We start from the raw sequence: 17,762 nt of genomic DNA on the forward strand, positions 1-17,762 counted from the left end.
AAAAGAAACCCATTCAGATGTATGGAACAGATTTCAGCCCCAGAAATGTCTGCAATTAATCTGTCGAGTGTGAAAATACACTTAGATGTAGAAAAGCAACACTGTTCCAATATCATAACAAACTTCTTTTCTTTTGTATTCATTTCTACAACCTATGCCAAGGTTTTTCTAAAATTCTATTAAAATCCTAGAGAATAAGCCTCTAATACCCATTATATTACAATTTTACCATACTCTTACTCTCTCTGGCCGCTGCTTTACAGTCATAAACTGAATAACTGTACACACATTATTTCTTTGACATGGAGGTGAAGTCCACATATATTTCTTGCTCTGTTAGACCAACTCCTTTATGAAAATATATCTTAGGTACTGTAGTTGTGTGTTTCTCTGATATATTCCTTAGCCATATACAGTATTTCTCTGATATGTTCTGTAGCCATGTGCTTCTCTGATCAGAACCATAGCCGTGTTTCTCTGATAGATATCGTATGTCTCTGATATGTACTGTAGCTATGTGATTCTCAGATAGGAACCAAGATTTTTATTGTTCTCTAATAGGTACCATAACTGTGTAATTATCTGATAGGTACTTGAGCTGTATGCTGCTCTGATGATACCACAGATGTATGCTTTTCCGATAGGGACCATAGCTCTAAGCTTCTCTGATAGTTACTATAACTGTTTGATTCTTTGATAGGTATCGCAGCTGTCTATTTCTGTGTTAGGTACTGTAGCTGTGTGTTTCTCTATTAGGCACTGTGGGTATCACAAGGCATTCACTTTTCAGTTTCGGGAAGTATTCTCAAAAAAGTGACCTAACATGAAACAAATTCTTCCAGTTAGAATAAAGTTTTCATGACTTTGCTGTGAAAGACATGACATTCACAAAAATCGAAAAGAAAGAATTACGGTAAGTACATTCTCCTTAAGATGAAAATAATGTAAAATGTAATAGAAACCTGCTGATTTATATCATAATACATAAATGTAAATACAGTGCCTTCCGAAAGTATTCGGCTCCCCTGGAACTTTTTAACCTTTTCCCACATATCATGCTTCAAACATAAAGATACCAAATGTAAATTTTTGGTGAAGAATCAACAAAAAGTGGAACACAATTGTGAAGTTGAACGAAATTTATTGGTTATTTTAAATTTTTGTGGAAATTCAAAAACTGAAAAGTGGGGCATGCAATATTATTCGGCCCCTTTAACTTAATAGTTTGTTGCGCCACCTTTTGCTGCAATTACCCCTGCAAGTCGCTTGCGGTATGTCTCTATCAGTTTTGTACATCGAGAGACTGAAATTCTTCCCCATTCTTCCTTGGCAAACAGCTCGAGCTCAGTGAGGTTTGATGGAGATCGTTTGTGAACAGCAGTTTTCAGCTCTTTCCACAGACTCTCGATTGGATTGAGGTCTGGACTTTGACTTGGCCATTCTAACACCTGGATACGTTTATTTGTGAACCATTCCATTGTAGATTTTGCTTTGTTTGGGATCATTATCTTGTTGGAAGACAAATCTCCGTCCCAGTCTCAGGTCTTTGGCAGACTCCAACAGGTTTTCTTCAAGAATGGTCCTGTATTTGGCTCCATCCATCTTCCCATCAATTTGAACCAGATGAAGAAAATCAGGCCCAAACCATGATGCTGCCACCACCATGTTTGACAGTGGGGATGGTGCGTTCAGGGTGATGAGCTGTGGTGCCTTTACGCCAAACATATCATTTGGCATTGTTGCCAAAATGTTCGATTTTGGTTTCATCTGCATTTCTGGTCAGTCTTCTCCTTGTTTGAGATGAATGTTTAGAGGGACGGCCGGGTCTTGGTAGATTGGCAGTATTATGATACTCCTTCCATTTCAATATGATCGCGTGCACAGTGCTCCTTGGGATGTTTTGGAAATCATTTTGTATCCAAATCTAGCTTTAAACTTCTCCACAACAGTATCACGGTCCTGCCTGTTGTGCTCCTTGGTCTTCATGATGCTCTCTGTGCTTCAAACAGAACCCTGAGACTATCACAGAGCAGGTGCATTTATACGGAGACTTGATTACACACAGGTGGATAATATTTATCATCATTAGGCATCTAGGACAACACTGGATCATTCAGAGATTCACAATCAACTTCTGGAGTGAGTTTGCTGCACTGAAATTAAAGGGGCCGAATAATATTGCACGCCCCACTTTTCAGTTATTGAATTTTCACAAAAATTTAAAACAACTAATAAATTTCATTTAACTTCACAATTGTGTTCCACTTGTTGCTGATTCTTCACCAAAAATTTACATTTGGTATCTTTATGTTTGAAGCATGATATGTGGGAAAAGGTTGAAACGTTCCAGGGGGCTGATTACTTTCGCAAGGCACTGTACATTTAAAAAGACACCAATTCAAGTACAAAGAGCTTCTGTAGCTCAGTGTTTGATATACTGTGTACTTTATATATGAAGAATGATAAGGGGTAAATGACTGTTGTGACAGCTGATAGCATTCATTATAAAAGGTTACATATATTGCAGGTTTCAGTATATTGGTCTTAAGGTACCTTCACACTAAACGACGCTGCAGCGATCCAGACAACGATCCGGATCGCTGCAGCGTCGCTGTTTGGTCGCTGGAGAGCTGTCACACAGACAGCTCTCCAGCGACCAACGATGCCGGTAACCAGGGTAAACATCGGGTTACTAAGCGCAGGGCCGCGCTTAGTAACCCGATGTTTACCCTGGATACCATCCTAAAAGTTAAAAAAAACAAACGCTTCATACTTACCTTCCGCTGTCTGTCCCCGGCGCTGTGCTTCTCTGTACTGGCTGTGAGCACAGCGGCCGGAAAGCAGAGCGGTGACGTCACCGCTCTGCTTTCTGGCCGCTATGCTCACAGTGAGTGCAGGAAAGCACAGCGCCGAGGGACAGACAGCCGAAGGTAAGTATGAAGCGTTTGTTTTTTTTACTTTTAGGATGGTAACCAGGGTAAACATCGGGTTACTAAGCACGGCCCTGCGCTTAGTAACCCGATGTTTACCCTGGTTACCAGCGAAGACATCGCTGAATCGGTGTCACACACGCCGATTCAGCGATGTCAGCGGGAGATCCAGCGACCAAAGAAAGTTCTGGCCTTCTAGCCCCGACTAGCGACATCACAGCAGGATTCTGATCGCTGCTGCGTGTCAAACTGAACGATATCGCTAGCGAGGACGCTGCAACGTCACGGATCGCTAGCGATATCGTTTAGTGTGAAGGTACCTTTAGAAGACAGAATATAACTGAAGTATGATAATGTCAAAAGTGCATGTTAGATTGCCCAGCAGGTCTCCTTGACATTTTTAATGTGGTTATATACTCAAGAGATATATACAGTACCACTGATAAGTTTGGAACCTTTGAAAAATGTAAAAATTCCATTGAACTTTTATTCTCCGAAAGGTTGTTGACTTAATTAAAAAAAATTGTATAATCAAGAAAATAATAATTTGAAATAAAAAATTTCTGCAAGAAAAAAAAGATAATTTTTCAAACTTTGTTTCTGGAGCGCCCCCAGACGCAGGGCCACGGGTTACTCGGTACCGGTCCTCTCTGGCTCAGTTCTGGGGATGTCACGGTGGCTGAACCCGGTCCGTGACCCTGCTAAGGGGCGTCCAATAAAAGAGATGATGAAAGTCAGCTAAGGTTTCGTGACGCCACCTGTGGTATTCGGTCAGGGTGACCGACGCTGCTTGGGGTCCACTGGGGTGATGTGATGGCAGCTAGATGGTATACCTTCCCACAGGTGAAGTATGTCCCCAGGGCTTCCCAGTGGTGTAGGTGGCGATGGTGTGAGGTGCAGTCAATAACGAGGACACAGGGTTGCAGTCTCTTTACCTTTTACTGAAGGCTTCAGGATCCTCAATCCAGAGCACTGTCAACAGGGCTGTCTGAGACCGGCCAGTCCGAAGGCACATCCAGAGTTCCCTTTGCAGGTGGAAATCGTTGCCTACCACTAGTGCCTGTGTGTTGTAGTGCTTCCCTGCTGAGCATTCGGGATAGTCCTCACAACTTCTGTTCTCGTTCTTTCTATTCTCCGTCCCCCAAGTTTGTTATGGCTAGGGCGCACCCGTTTGACGGGAAGGCTCGGAGCTATTCTGGGACCCTAGAGACGCCCCTCTTCACGCGTGCCCCCTATGTCTGCTTAGGTGATGTATGGTAGACAGCCAACCTATTATTAACTGTCCTGCGGTATTTGAAGTAAGGCATAAAGTCAGTTACTTCCTCGGTGTTCCGGTCACCGGCTACGCGCATCAGTAGGATGTTTCCATTCTTGGGGCACGACTCATACTGGCTCTCCTTTGTGCTTTGATCTCGTTTCTCACTGTCCACAATATCCTTCGCTTCGTGTCCTTTCTTTAGATGCCGCCGCAAGGTAGTGCAGGCGCAGCTCTGTAACGATCTGTCCTTGTCACTAAGTCACTGCCAGGTTCCCACGCCCGACAGGGACCCCTCTGAATCTTCCCTGCAACACCCCCAGCCAGCTTCTCTCTAACTTCCTATCCAACCCCTAGTTTTACCAGTGTGAGGAGTGGCCTAATAAATAAAACTTTTTGCTCCCCCTAGTGGCCGGAATGTGAAGTATAATGTGTGCTTGTGATACCTGGTCAGGTGAACCCCTTTAGTGCCATCAGACGTACCATCACTCCCCTTAGTGGCAGAGCGACATTACTGCAACGACCAGGTCTCTGGGGCGCTGCATTTCAATCTATTAATCCTCAGTTAGCAGCAATTATAGCCTTGCCTACATCTTAGCTGTCACATCACTAAGGTAATATGCAGATACTTCACTCCATGCTTCCAGAAGCCCGTCCTAATCGGCTGAATTTCAGATAAAATATAGTTTAAACTGGGATAAGAAGCAAGTCCATTAGTGATTGAGGTGGGACTCCGCCAACTTCTATCTAAACGGCTCTGTGTGACTGACAGACAGGTCAATGTGTGTATAGGGAGAAAACTGTCAATGCTTCTGAGAGTGACAGGAAGAAGTGAGCAGGGACCCACCCCAATTACTAATATTTTCAGTCTCCTCATTCTTGGCCACTTTTTAAGAGCCACAGTATTTCAGAGAAAAACATTGATATTTGCAATGCGCAAGTCCCTGGCTCATGCTGCCTGAACTATGGGCAGCAGGAGCCTGACACTTTCCACTTCTCTGCCAATCCCTTCTGAATCCCTGTGTTTGCCCCAAGTAAAATAATACCACTTCTACTAACCTCTGGTTTTGACACTGTTCCAGCGGTTTCCTCACTGGCTGTCTTTGGAATTTCATGTCATTATGATATGCGATCACTGCAACCAATCAACACTGGCTTATTAGTTAGGGAGGGGGCCAATATCCATGGCCCCTACCCAGCCTATTAATATCATCCCGCAGCTCTGTGTTTAGCCTTTGCTGATTATTAACATGGCGCTCCTTGCAACATTTGGCTAAGTTCACACGCACATATAAAAAACAGACAATTTTTCATCTGTATTGTCATCTGTAGGGCATTCTTATGGCATTTGTTTTTATCCATCAGCAGTGAACAAAACTTATAAGACCAAAACCAGACTCCTATATTAGGAATTGCAATGTACTCGTAAAACTGCGATGCTATACGATTGATCTGTAGGCAATCCAATTTTTTTCATTGCGCACCTATAGACTTGAAAAGGCAAGGTGCCCTTCAAATCCAAAAGAGACTAGTGTCTGCTGCATTTTTTTTTCACGCAGACATTCTGTCCTGTGAAAAAAAGTCATCTGAACTATCCAGTTGAATTACACTCATTTTAGTCCTTTTTTGTTCACAGTTCTAGGACAAAAATACGGTTGTGTGAAACACAGCCAAAATAAGCCAAAATCAGGAGTGGGACCATCAGAGGAAAAGTTATTAACATTAGTGGGGACCCTACGTAATTTTTTTTTGGGGGGGGAGATCACCCCTTTTCAATAACCAGCAAAGGCTAAACAGACAGTGCATGCATTGGCGTGCATCTCATTTAAATGTTGATGTCAGAGATCATCTTGGGCCGCGGCTGTTAGAGATAGATGACAGATATTTAGTATAGCCTGCATCAGGAAGGAGCTCAGGTGTCGATGATTCTATACATGCGATCACCAATGCAATCATATACTTATATGTCATATAATATTGCGTTAAGGGTTTAAGCAGCAAAAAAAAATCATCTATGATAACATAGGGGTATCCCTGTCGCCTAGTGCACAGGATTCTCCATAATTACAATCTGGGATTCTCTACAGTAAGAGCAGTGAGACTTAGGAACTGTATGACACAATGTTGTCATGATTAATTCACTGAACAAGTTCAAGAAGGACGTGGATGCCTTTCATAAAAATATAATATAGCAGGTTATGGACACTTAGATTACTGGAGATGGGAGGCAAGTCAGAAATGTATTTTCATATTTGAAATCGATCAATACTTTTTCCCTCAGTGTGGGGCAAGCAGCATCTGCCTTTTTTTGATTCTATCTAATATTTAATCCACAAACTACTTGATAGCTTGATGGACCTGTGACTATTTTAGTCATGGTGATTCACCGGGCTGGCAGCTGACGTACAAGATTTATTTGACAGATCCCAGTATCGGCAGGAACAACCTACAGCCAAACACAAGAGCAGATTGTTCTAAATAAATAAATATTAATTTATGTAAAATTCCATATTGATGGGTTGGATATAAAGGGAAACAGATCATAGTGTGGGGAAGGAAGGAAGGTGCAATAAGTCTACTACCCTATACTGTAGAGATGTACACAGACGAAGGGAATTGGGCTCATTGTAATTATACAGATAAATATTGCGCTGTTAAATATGTCTGTACAAACATTATATATCCATCCTACCAGACATTATGATAGTGGCTTCTATATATACCTGCATTATATTTTCCGTGTCGCTTTTCAATTACAAGATGCTTTGTAACTTCCGTGGGTGGATTTTATTACCGGTGTTTAACCCACAAATCTTGTCTTTACTTTGTATGAAGATCGGAAGACTTCTTGCAGCTAAAATATTCAGATTCAGACGATATGTATTTTTACCATAAAATGAGTGCGCGTGTTAGAGATCTGATTAGTTAGACATGTTCACTGTTGATTCTTTACACTACCTGTAATTATTTCTATTTTTTTTTTTTTTTACTAAATTCTCGTTGATTGGAAATTTACAGAAGTGGGCAGATTTCTGAGCTGTGTGTGTGGGGACAAGCGTGGGACATTTCTATGGAGACGGCATGTTCATACGTGTGCGTGGGCGGATGTGTCTGCATGTGCTGGTTGGTGGATCATGGCCCAATTTGGGTATTAATAGCTTCCTCTGAAGTGGTAGCGCTCAGAGGAGCAATCAATAATCGTGATATAATAATACATCTAGCAACTAATATACTGTGCTGTGTAGTATAGAAATCTACACACAGTCCTCAGCTAGAAATTCACCATGGACACCTTGAAAAACATCTGGGCACTTAGTCGCTTCACAAATATTTAAATTGCAGCCATCTTATATATAACGGCGGATGCGTCCTACTGTCTGAAGCCGAGCTGGGTGGCGTCAGCACATACCGCACTACGGCGCCATTTTTATTGTTATGTCTATTGTGTGTATCCAATTTGAGTGTGACATGTGTGCTGCATGTATCCAATGTATGCATAATGGGTAACATTTAGTAATCTATTAGTTCTTTTTCAAGGCCTTGTAAATGTTTCATTACGTGTTAATGCCGAAAATGTTTGCTACATGCTTAAAGGGGTTATTCAGGACATTGGTTACTTTTTCCTATGGGGCTAAGAACTTACAGGCCAGTGACATCAAAAAGACAGAGCAGCTCCTTCTCTTCTACTCTGCACATGGGGTGTGACTGCCAATGTCATGCTGGTTGAAAGACTGCTCCCCACAGCATAGCTGCAGGGAGCCAGCGGTTAATCAGTATGATGTTGGCAGTGATGCCCTGTCAGCAGAGCAGACTGGAAGAAAAAGAGCTGCTCTGTTGACGTGAGGGGAAATTAAGTAGCAGAATCGCCAGCCGGAGCTGTCTGTGATGATTCTGAGCCGGCAGAGATAGGTGTCAGGCAGGTAATTAGAAACTATCTGCCTGTAAGATCTGAGCCCCATAGGAAAAAATAAGCAAAGACCCAGATAACTCCTTTAATAATAATAATATGACTTAAATGAATGTATTTCAGTTATAGGATCACGCGTTCTGTTTTACTTGGTGGTACCATCTTTATGAAGTTTCTTGTTCTTCTCAAGTCTGATTGGTTTCTTCTCAGCAGTTCAGTGTTTTGCCATAGTCATAAACAAATACTAACTATATGAGAATCCTACTACTGACAAAGTAAAAAAGTTTGTGCTGGCACCATGTAAATGAATAATAAAGAGATACAGAAAAAGGGATCTTTCGTTACTTGCTTCATCACTTCACAGTTGTCTTTCACAATTAATCTTTTCTTCTCACCAGCCCTGATGCACGCTCTGGTGTTTGGAAATGTCACAGCAATCATCCAGCGTCTCTATGCAAGGAGATTCCTGTACCACAGCCGTACGCGGGATCTACGGGATTACATCCGCATTCATGGGATTCCCAAACCTCTAAAACAGCGCATGTTAGAGTACGTCCAGACAACATGGGCAATGAACAATGGTATCGATACCAATGCGGTAAGAGAATATTACCTTTCCAAATGCTAAAGTGATTAGTGGACCAACATACAAATGATATATATACATATATATGGTAAAGTCTATAAAGCGCTGTGGGATAAGATGGCCCTATATAAGTAAATAAAACAAATACATAAATCTTTCTCATATTAGCTGACATATGTGCCTACTTTCTGGTTTTCCAGGTATTATTTATACCAGTTAAAGGGAATCTTAACAGGTTTTTGCTATTTAACCCCTTTACCCCCAAGGGTGGTTTGCACGTCAATGACCAGGCCAATTTTTACAATTCTGACCACTGTCCCTTTATGAGGTTATAACTCCGAAACGCTTCAACGGATCCTGGTGATTCTGACATTGTTTTCTCGTGACATATTGTACTTCATGATAGTGGTAAAATTTCTTTGATAGTACCTGCGTTTATTTGTGAAAAAAACGGAAATTTGGCGAAAATTTTGAAAATTTCGCAATTTTTAAACTTTGAATTTTTATGCAATTAAATCACAGAGATATGTCACACAAAATACTTAATAAGTAACATTTCCCACATGTCTACTTTACATCAGCATAATTTTGGAACCAATTTTTTTTTTTGTTAGGGAGTTATAAGGGTTAAAAGTTGACCAGCAATTTCTCATTTTTACAACACCATTTTTTTTTAGGGACCACGTCTCATTTGAAGTCATTTTGAGGGGTCTATATGATAGAAAATGCCCAAGTGTGACAACATTCTAAAAACTGCACCCCTCAAGGTGCTCAAAACCACATTCAAGAAGTTTATTAACCCTTCAGGTGTTTAATAGGAATTTTTGGAATGTTTAAATAAAAATGAACATTTAACTTTTTTACACAAAAAATTTACTTCAGCTCCAATTTGTTTTATTTTACCAAGGGTAACAGGAGAAATTGGACCCAGAAAGTTGTTGTCCAATTTGTCCTGAGTACGCTGATACCCCATATGTGGCAGTAAACCACTGTTTGGGCGCATGGGAGAGCTCGGAAGGGAAGGAGCGCTATTTGACTTTTCAATGCAAAATTGACAGGAATTGAGATGGGACGCCATGTTGCGTTTGGAGAGCCACTGATGTGCCTAAACATTGAAACCCCCCACAAGTGACACCATTTTGGAAAGTAGACCCCCTAAGGAACTTATCTGGATGTGTGGTGAGCACTTTGACCCACCAAGTGCTTCACAGAAGTTTATAATGCAGAACCGTAAAAATAAAAAATCATATTTTTTCACAAAAATTATATTTTTGCCCCCAATTTTTTATTTTTCCAAGGGTAAGAGAAGAAATTGGACCTCAAAAGTTGTTGTCCAATTTGTCCTGAGTACGCTGATACCCCACATGTGGCAGTAAACCACTGTTTGGGCGCATGGGAGAGCTCGGAAGGGAAGGAGCGCAGTTTGACTTTTCAATGCAAAATTGACAGAAATTGAGATGGGACGCCATGTTGCGTTTGGAGAGCCACTGATGTGCCTAAACATTGAAACCCCCCACAAGTGACACCATTTTGGAAAGTAGACCCCCTAAGGAACTTATCTGGATGTGTGGTGAGCACTTTGACCCACCAAGGGCTTCACAGAAGTTTATAATGCAGAGCCATAAAAATAAAACAAAATTTTTTTCCCACAAAAATTATTTTTTAGCCCCCAGTTTTGTATTTTCCCTAGGGTAACAGGAGAAATTGGACCCCAAAAGTTGTTGTCCAATTTGTCCTGAGTACGCTGATACCCCATATGTGGGGGGGAACCACCGTTTGGGCGCATGGGAGGGCTCGGAAGGGAAGGAGCGCCATTTGGAATGCAGACTTAGATGGAATGGTCTGCAGGCGTCACATTGCGTTTGCAGAGCCCCTAATGTACCTAAACAGTAGAAACCCCCCACAAGTGACACCATTTTGGAAAGTAGACCCCCTAAGGAACTCATCTTGATGTGTTGTGAGAGCTTTGAACCCCCAAGTATTTCACTACAGTTTATAACGCAGAGCCATGCAAATTAAAAATATTTTTTTTTCCACAAAAATTATATTTTAGCCCCCAGTTTTGTATTTTTCCAAGGTTAGCAGGAGAAATTGGACCCTAAATGTTGTTGTCCAATTTGTCCTGAGTACGCTGATACCCGATATGTGGGGGGGAACCACCGTTTGGGCGCATGGGAGGGCTCGGAAGGGAAGGAGCATCATTTGGAATGCAGACTTAGATGGATTGGTCTGCAGGCGTCACATTGCGTTTGCAGAGCCCCTAATGTACCTAAACAGTAGAAACCCCCCACAAGTGACCCCATATTGGAAACTAGACCCCTCAATGAACTTATCTAGATGTGTTGTGAGAACTTTGAACCCCCAAGTGTTTCACTACAGTTTATAACGCAGAGCCGTGAAAATAAAAAATCTTTTTGTTTTCCCACAAAAATTATTTTTTAGCCCCCAGTTTTGTATTTTCCCAAGGGTAACAGGAGAAATTGGTCCACAAAAGTTGTTGTCCAATTTGTCCTGAGTACGCTGATACCCCATATGTTGGGGTAAACTCCTGTTTGGGCACACAGGAGAGCTCGGAAGGGAAGGAGCACTGTTTTACTTTTTCAACGCAGAATTGGCTGGAATTGAGATCGGACGCCATGTCGTGTTTGGAGAGCCCCTGATGTGCCGAAACAGTGGAAACCCCCCAATTATAACTGAAACCCTAATCTAAACACACCCCTAACCCTAATTCCAACGGTAACCCTAACCACACCTCTAACCCTGACACACCCCTAACCCTAATCCCAACCCTATTCCCAACTGTAAATGTAATCTAAACCCTAACCCTAACTTTAGCCCCAACCCTAACTGTAGCCCCAACCCTAACCCTAACCCTAGCCCTAACCCTAGCCCTAACCCTAACCCTAGCCCTAACCCTAGCCCTAACCCTAGCCCTAACCCTAGCCCTAACCCTAGCCCTAACCATAGCCCTAACCCTAGCCCTAACCCTAACCCTAGCCCTAGCCCTAACCCTAGCCCTAACCCTAGCCCTAACCCTAGCCCTAACCCTAGCCCTAACCCTAGCCCTAACCCTAGCCCTAGCCCTAACCCTAGCCCTAATGGGAAAATGGAAATAAATACATTTTTTTTTATTTTTCCCTAACTAAAGGGGTGATGAAGGGGGGTTTGATTTACTTTTATAGCGGGTTTTTTAGCTGATTTTTATGATTGGCAGCCGTCACACACTGAAAGACCCTTTTTATTGCAAAAAATATTTTTTGCAATACCACATTTTGAGAGCTATAATTTTTCCATATTTTGGTCCACAGAGTCATGTGAGGTCTTGTTTTTTGCGGGACGAGTTGACGTTTTTATTGAAAACATTTTTGGGCACGTGACATTTTTTGATCGCTTTTTATTCCGATTTTTGTGAGGAAGAATGACCAAAAGCCAGCTATTCATGAATTTCTATTGGGGGAGGCGTTTATACCGTTCCGCGTTTGGTAAAATTGATAAATCAGTTTTATTCTTCGGGTCAGTGCGATTACAGCGATACCTCATTTATATCATTATTTTATGGTTTGGCGCTTTTATACGATAAAAACTATTTTACAGAAAAAATAATTATTTTTGCATCGCTTTATTCTCAGGACTATAACTTTTTTATTTTTTTGCTGATGATGCTGTATGGCAGCTCTTTTTTTGCGGGACAATATGATGCTTTCAGCGGTACCATGGGTATTTATATCTGTCTTTTTGATCGCGTGTTATTCCACTTTTTGTTCGGCGGTATGATAATAAAGCGTTGTTTTTTGCCTCGTTTTTTTTTTTTTTTTTCTTACGGTGTTTACTGAAGGGGTTAACTAGTGGGACAGTTTTATAGGTCGGGTCGTTACGGACACGGCGATACTAAATATGTGTACTTTTATTGTTTTTTTTTTTTATTTAGATGAAGAAATGTATTGATGGGAATAATATTTTTTTTTTTTTTTTCATTATTTTGAAATATTTTTTTTATATTTTTTTTACACATTTGGAAAATTTTTTTTTTACTTTTTTACTTTGTCCCAGGGGGGGACATCACAGATCAGTGATCTGACAGTTTGCACAGCACTCTGTCAGATCACTGATCTGACATGCAGCGCTGCAGGCTTCACAGTGCCTGCTCTGAGCAGGCTCTGTGAAGCCACCTCCCTCCCTGCAGGACCCGGATCCGCGGCCATCTTGGATCCGGGGCTGGAGGGAGCAGGGAGGGAGGTGAGACCCTCGCAGCAACGCGATCACATCGCGTTGCTCCGGGGGTCTCAGGGAAGCCCGCAGGGAGCCCCCTCCCTGCGCGGTGCTTCCCTGCACCGCCGGCACATCGCGATCATCTTTGATCGCGGTGTGCCAGGGGTTAATGTGCCGGGGGCGGTCCGTGACCGCTCCTGGCACATAGTGCCGGATGTCAGCTGCGATAAGCAGCTGACACCCGGCCGCGATCGGCCGCGCTCCCCCCGTGAGCGCGGCCGATCGGCTATGACGTACTATCCCGTCCAGAGTCAGATAAGCCCAGGGCACCTCGACGGGATAGTACGTCTAAGGTCACAGAGGGGTTTATATGCGAACAACATGATGTAGGGGCAGAGACCCTGGTTCCAGCAATGTGTAACTCACTGGCCTGCTTGTTGTAGTTTCAATAAAATCAGTGTTTTATCAGCAGGAGATTATCAGTAGAGGACTAGGCGTCTCCTGTTATGTAGTCCTCCTGCTCTGTGTAACCGCACCCCCACCACTGATTAGTAACTTTCTGCCTTTGTACAGTGTCACAGAACGCAGCCAATCAGTGGTGTGGGCGGGGTTATAAAGAGTTTTGCATTCAGAGAACTTCTAGATTTGCAGCAGAAAAAACTGTGATTTTATCAAAACTTCAGCAACCAAAGCAGTAAGTGATACATCGCTGGAATCATGGCTTCTACCCCTATATCATGCTGCTCTCAGATTACAGAACAAAAACCTTTTGCCAAATTTCCCCTAAAAGAAAAAAAAGAAAGAAAAAAGAAAACTGGAAGAATATACATTCAAAGCTATTTCTATTTTTTGAAAACAGACTCCCCAGAATTATGAAACAAGAACTGCAATGAGGAAGTGCAGATCTGCATAATTTTTTTCGGCTGTATTCGGCATGATAAAAAAATTTGTAGCATGATGTGATTTCACTCCGAAATCTGACAGTGCAAGAAAAAAAAAAAAATCGCATGCCATACGCCCCATCAGTATGGCTTCCAATTTTTACGGATACATTACAGTTCTGTAGCATAAGAATCTATAAATGGTTCTGCAAAAGATTAATAGCTGCTGAGTAAAAAACAGAGAGCGTACGGACCGTACACGGATAACACATGGATGACAAGTGAGAAAAACTCCTCCCACTTTCCTGGGTGGGACTGATCTGTACGTTAGGGCTCATACCCATTTGAGAGAAAAAAAACGGACGAGTGTCATGCGAGTACAATGCGAATTTTCTCACATAGCATCCGTATATGTGTATGTAATGCGTTTTTTTTTCTCTGCTACTATTTTTCTACAATCATTTACATGACCATTTACAGTGTTCTATGCCACAGAATGGTAAGGTATGTGTAAAAAACGGCAGGCATACGGATGGTCCGTATGTCGTGCGATTTTTTTTTTCTCGCACCCATTGACTTGCATTGGCGAGTCTCATCCGAGATACGCAGCAAATCGCAGCATGCTGCGATTTTTTTCTCAGTCCGATTTCAGCTGAGAAAAAAAAAATCGCAGATGAGATGTAACCCATTGAAAACATTGGTCAGAATGCAATCCGATTTTTTATCGGATATCACTCGTCTGTTTTTCTCACAAATGAGTATGAACCCTGAGGCTATGTGCACACATTGCAGATTAGGCTTAGGAATTTCTGGTGCGGATTCTGCCTCTCCTGGCAGAAAACGCACCTGCGGATTTGTCGCGTTTTTTGTGCAGTTTCGCAGCGCTTTTTGTGCATTTTTGCTGCGGTTTTCTTGCGGATTTGCTGCGTTTTTTACCCCTGCAGTTTTCTATAATGGAATGGGTGCAAAAACGCTGCAGATTCACAAAAAAGTGACATTCTTTTAAACCGCAGCGTTTCCGCAGCGGATTTTCCATAAAGTGTGCACAGCATTTTTTTTTCTCATTGATTTACATTGTACTGTAAATCAATTGCGGATCTGCAGCGTTTCTGCACTGCAAAAAACGCTGCGGATCAGTAGAGAGTCCGCAACGTGTGCGCATACCCTAAGTGTGAGTGAAGCTTTAGCCAACGTTCAGGAGGAATTCATTTTACCCTTCCCTCCCAAGAATATGAGAATGTGTCGCTTACCACTATGCACGATGTGATACCAGTGAGATTTCGACTGCAGCTGAGGCCCCTTCACACGTTCCTAGAATACCGGTATCTCACAGTAATCAATCTACCTAATATCAATCTGTATTTTTGCACAACTTAAACATCTTTCATTTCTATTTTGCATTCTATTCCGGTATGTTTCTCATGGATTGTGAACACGGACGACACACACATAAACATGGATGTCACATCAAAACATCGTATCTATCCCAAAATCGTATCATTAAAAATGTAAACTCGGCGCAAAAAATAAGTCCTCACCCAGCCCCAGATCACAAAAAATGGAAACACTGTAAGTCTTGGAACATGGTAACATTTTTTTTTTACTTACAAACTTTGGATTTTTTTTTCACCACTTTAATAAAAAAAAACCTATACATCTTATATACCATGGGTAAGATAGTAGTCAGACCCCTTTAAATGTTTCACTCTTTGTTTCATTGCAGCCATTTGGTAAATTCAAAAAAGTTCATTTTTTTTATCATTAATGTACACTCTGCACCCCATCTTGACTGAAGAAAACAGAAATGTAGAAATGTCATAAATATTCAGACCCTTTGCTCAGATACACATATTTAATTCACGTTGTCCATTTCCTTGTGCTCCTCCTTGAGATGGTTCTTCTCCTTCATTCTAGTCCAGCTGTATTTAATTAAACTGATAGGACTTGATTTGGAAAGGTACAGACCTGTCTATTTAACCCCTTAATCCCATATGACGTACTATCCTGTCAAGGTGGGGTGGGCTTTAATTCCCACCGACGGGTATAGTACGTCATACGCGATCGGCCGCGTTCATGGGGGGAGCGCGGCCGATCGCGGCCGGGTGTCAGCTGCCTATCCGGCACATTAACCCCCGGCACACCGCGATCAAACATGATCGCGATGTGCCGGCGGTACAGGGAAGCATTGCGCAGGGAGGGGGCTCCCTGCGTGCTTCCCTGAGACGATCGGTACAAGGTGATGTGCTCACCTTGTACCGAGAATCTTCTCCCTGCAGTCCCCGGATCCAAAATGGCCGCAGGGCTGCATCCGGGTCCTGTAGGGAGTACTTCTGGGTCAGGAGCAGGCTGCAGCTGCAGCTCTGTAATCCTGCAGCGATGAGTGACATCGCCGATCTCACAGAGTGCTATGCAAACTGTGAGATTGGCGATCTGTGATGTCCACCCCTGGGACAAAGTAAAAAAGTTTAAAAAAAAAATTACTAAATAAATAAATTTAAAAAAAAATATTATTCCCATAAATACATTTCTTTATCTAAAAAAAAAAAACAAAACAATAAAAGTACACATATTTAGTATTGCCGCGTCCGTAACGACCCAACCTATAAAACTGTCCCACTAGTTAACCCCTTCAGTGAACACCGTAAGAAAAAAAAAAACGAGCCAAAAAATAACGCTTTATTATCATACTGCCGAACAAAAAGTGGAATAACACGCGATCAAAAAGACAGATATAAATAACCATGGTACCGCTGAAAACATCATCTTGTCCCGCAAAAAACGAGCTGCCACAAAGCATAATAAGCAAAAAAATAAAAAAGTTATAGTCCTGAGAATAAAGCGTTGCCAAAATAATTATTTTTTCTATAAAATAGCTTTTATCGTATAAAAGCGCCAAAACATTAAAAAAATTATATAAATGAGGTATCGCTGTAATCGTACTGACCCGAAGAATAAAACTGCTTTATCAATTTTACCAAACGCAGAACGGTATAAACGCCTCCCCCAAAAGAAATTCATGAATAGCTGGTTTTTGGTCATTCTGCCTCACAAAAATCGGAATAAAAAGTGATCAAAAAATGTCACATGTCCAAAAATGTTACCAATAAAAACATCAACTCGTCCCGCAAAAAACAAGACCTCAGATGACTCTGTGGACCAAAATATGGAAAAATTATAGGTCTCAAAATGTGGAGATGCAAAAACTTTTTTGCTATAAAAAAAGCGTCTTTTAGTGTGTGACAGCTGCCAATCATAAAAATCCGATATAAAAAACCCGCTATAAAAGTAAATCAAACCCCCCTTCATCACCCCCTTAGTTAGGGAAAAATAATAAAATTAAAAAAATGTATTTATTTACATTTTCCCATCAGGGTTAGGGTTAGGGCTAGGGTTAGGGCTAGGGTTGGGGTTAGGGCTAGGGTTGGGGCTAGGGTTGGGGCTAGGGTTAGGACTAGAGTTGGGGCTAGGGTTAGGGTTGGGGTTAGGGTTGGAGCTAAAGTTAGGGTTAGGGTTGGGGCTAAAGTTTGGGTTAGGGTTGGGGCTAAAGTTAGGGTTAGGGTTGGGGCTAAAGTTAGGGTTAGGGTTGGGGCTAAAGTTAGGGTTAGGGTTTGGATTATATTTACGGTTGGGATTAGGGTTGGGATTAGAATTAGGGGTGTGTCAGGGTTAGGAGTGTGGTTAGGGTTACCGTTAGGATTAGGGTTAGGGGTGTTGTTGGATTAGGGTTTCAGTTATAATTGGAGGGTTTACACTGTTTAGGCACATCAGGGGCTCTCCAAATGCGACATGGCGTCCGATCTCAATTCCAGCCAATTCTGCGTTGAAAAAGTAAAACAGTGCTCCTTCCCTTCCGAGCTCTCCGGTGCGCCCAAACAGGGGTTTACCCCAACATATGGGGTATCAGCGTACTCAGGACAAATTGGACAACAACTTTTGGGGTCCAAGTTCTCTTGTTATCCTTGGGAAAATAAAAATGTGGGGGGCTAAAAATCAT

At 42.0% G+C, this 17,762-nt stretch overlaps 1 protein-coding gene across 1 annotated transcript in view; it reads left to right on the forward strand.

Annotated features, from left to right (window-relative positions):
• Positions 1–17,762, forward strand: part of KCNH3 (potassium voltage-gated channel subfamily H member 3) — a 140,453-nt gene that overhangs the window by 47,571 nt on the left and 75,120 nt on the right. The window contains exon 10 of the mRNA XM_069758366.1: positions 8,491–8,690. Within this exon, the coding sequence (XP_069614467.1) occupies positions 8,491–8,690 (200 nt within the window). The remainder of the gene's footprint in view (positions 1–8,490; positions 8,691–17,762) is intronic.

The sequence above is a fragment of the Ranitomeya imitator genome, chromosome 3 (genome assembly GCF_032444005.1).
Source record: "Ranitomeya imitator isolate aRanImi1 chromosome 3, aRanImi1.pri, whole genome shotgun sequence".
NCBI lineage: Eukaryota > Metazoa > Chordata > Amphibia > Anura > Dendrobatidae > Ranitomeya > Ranitomeya imitator.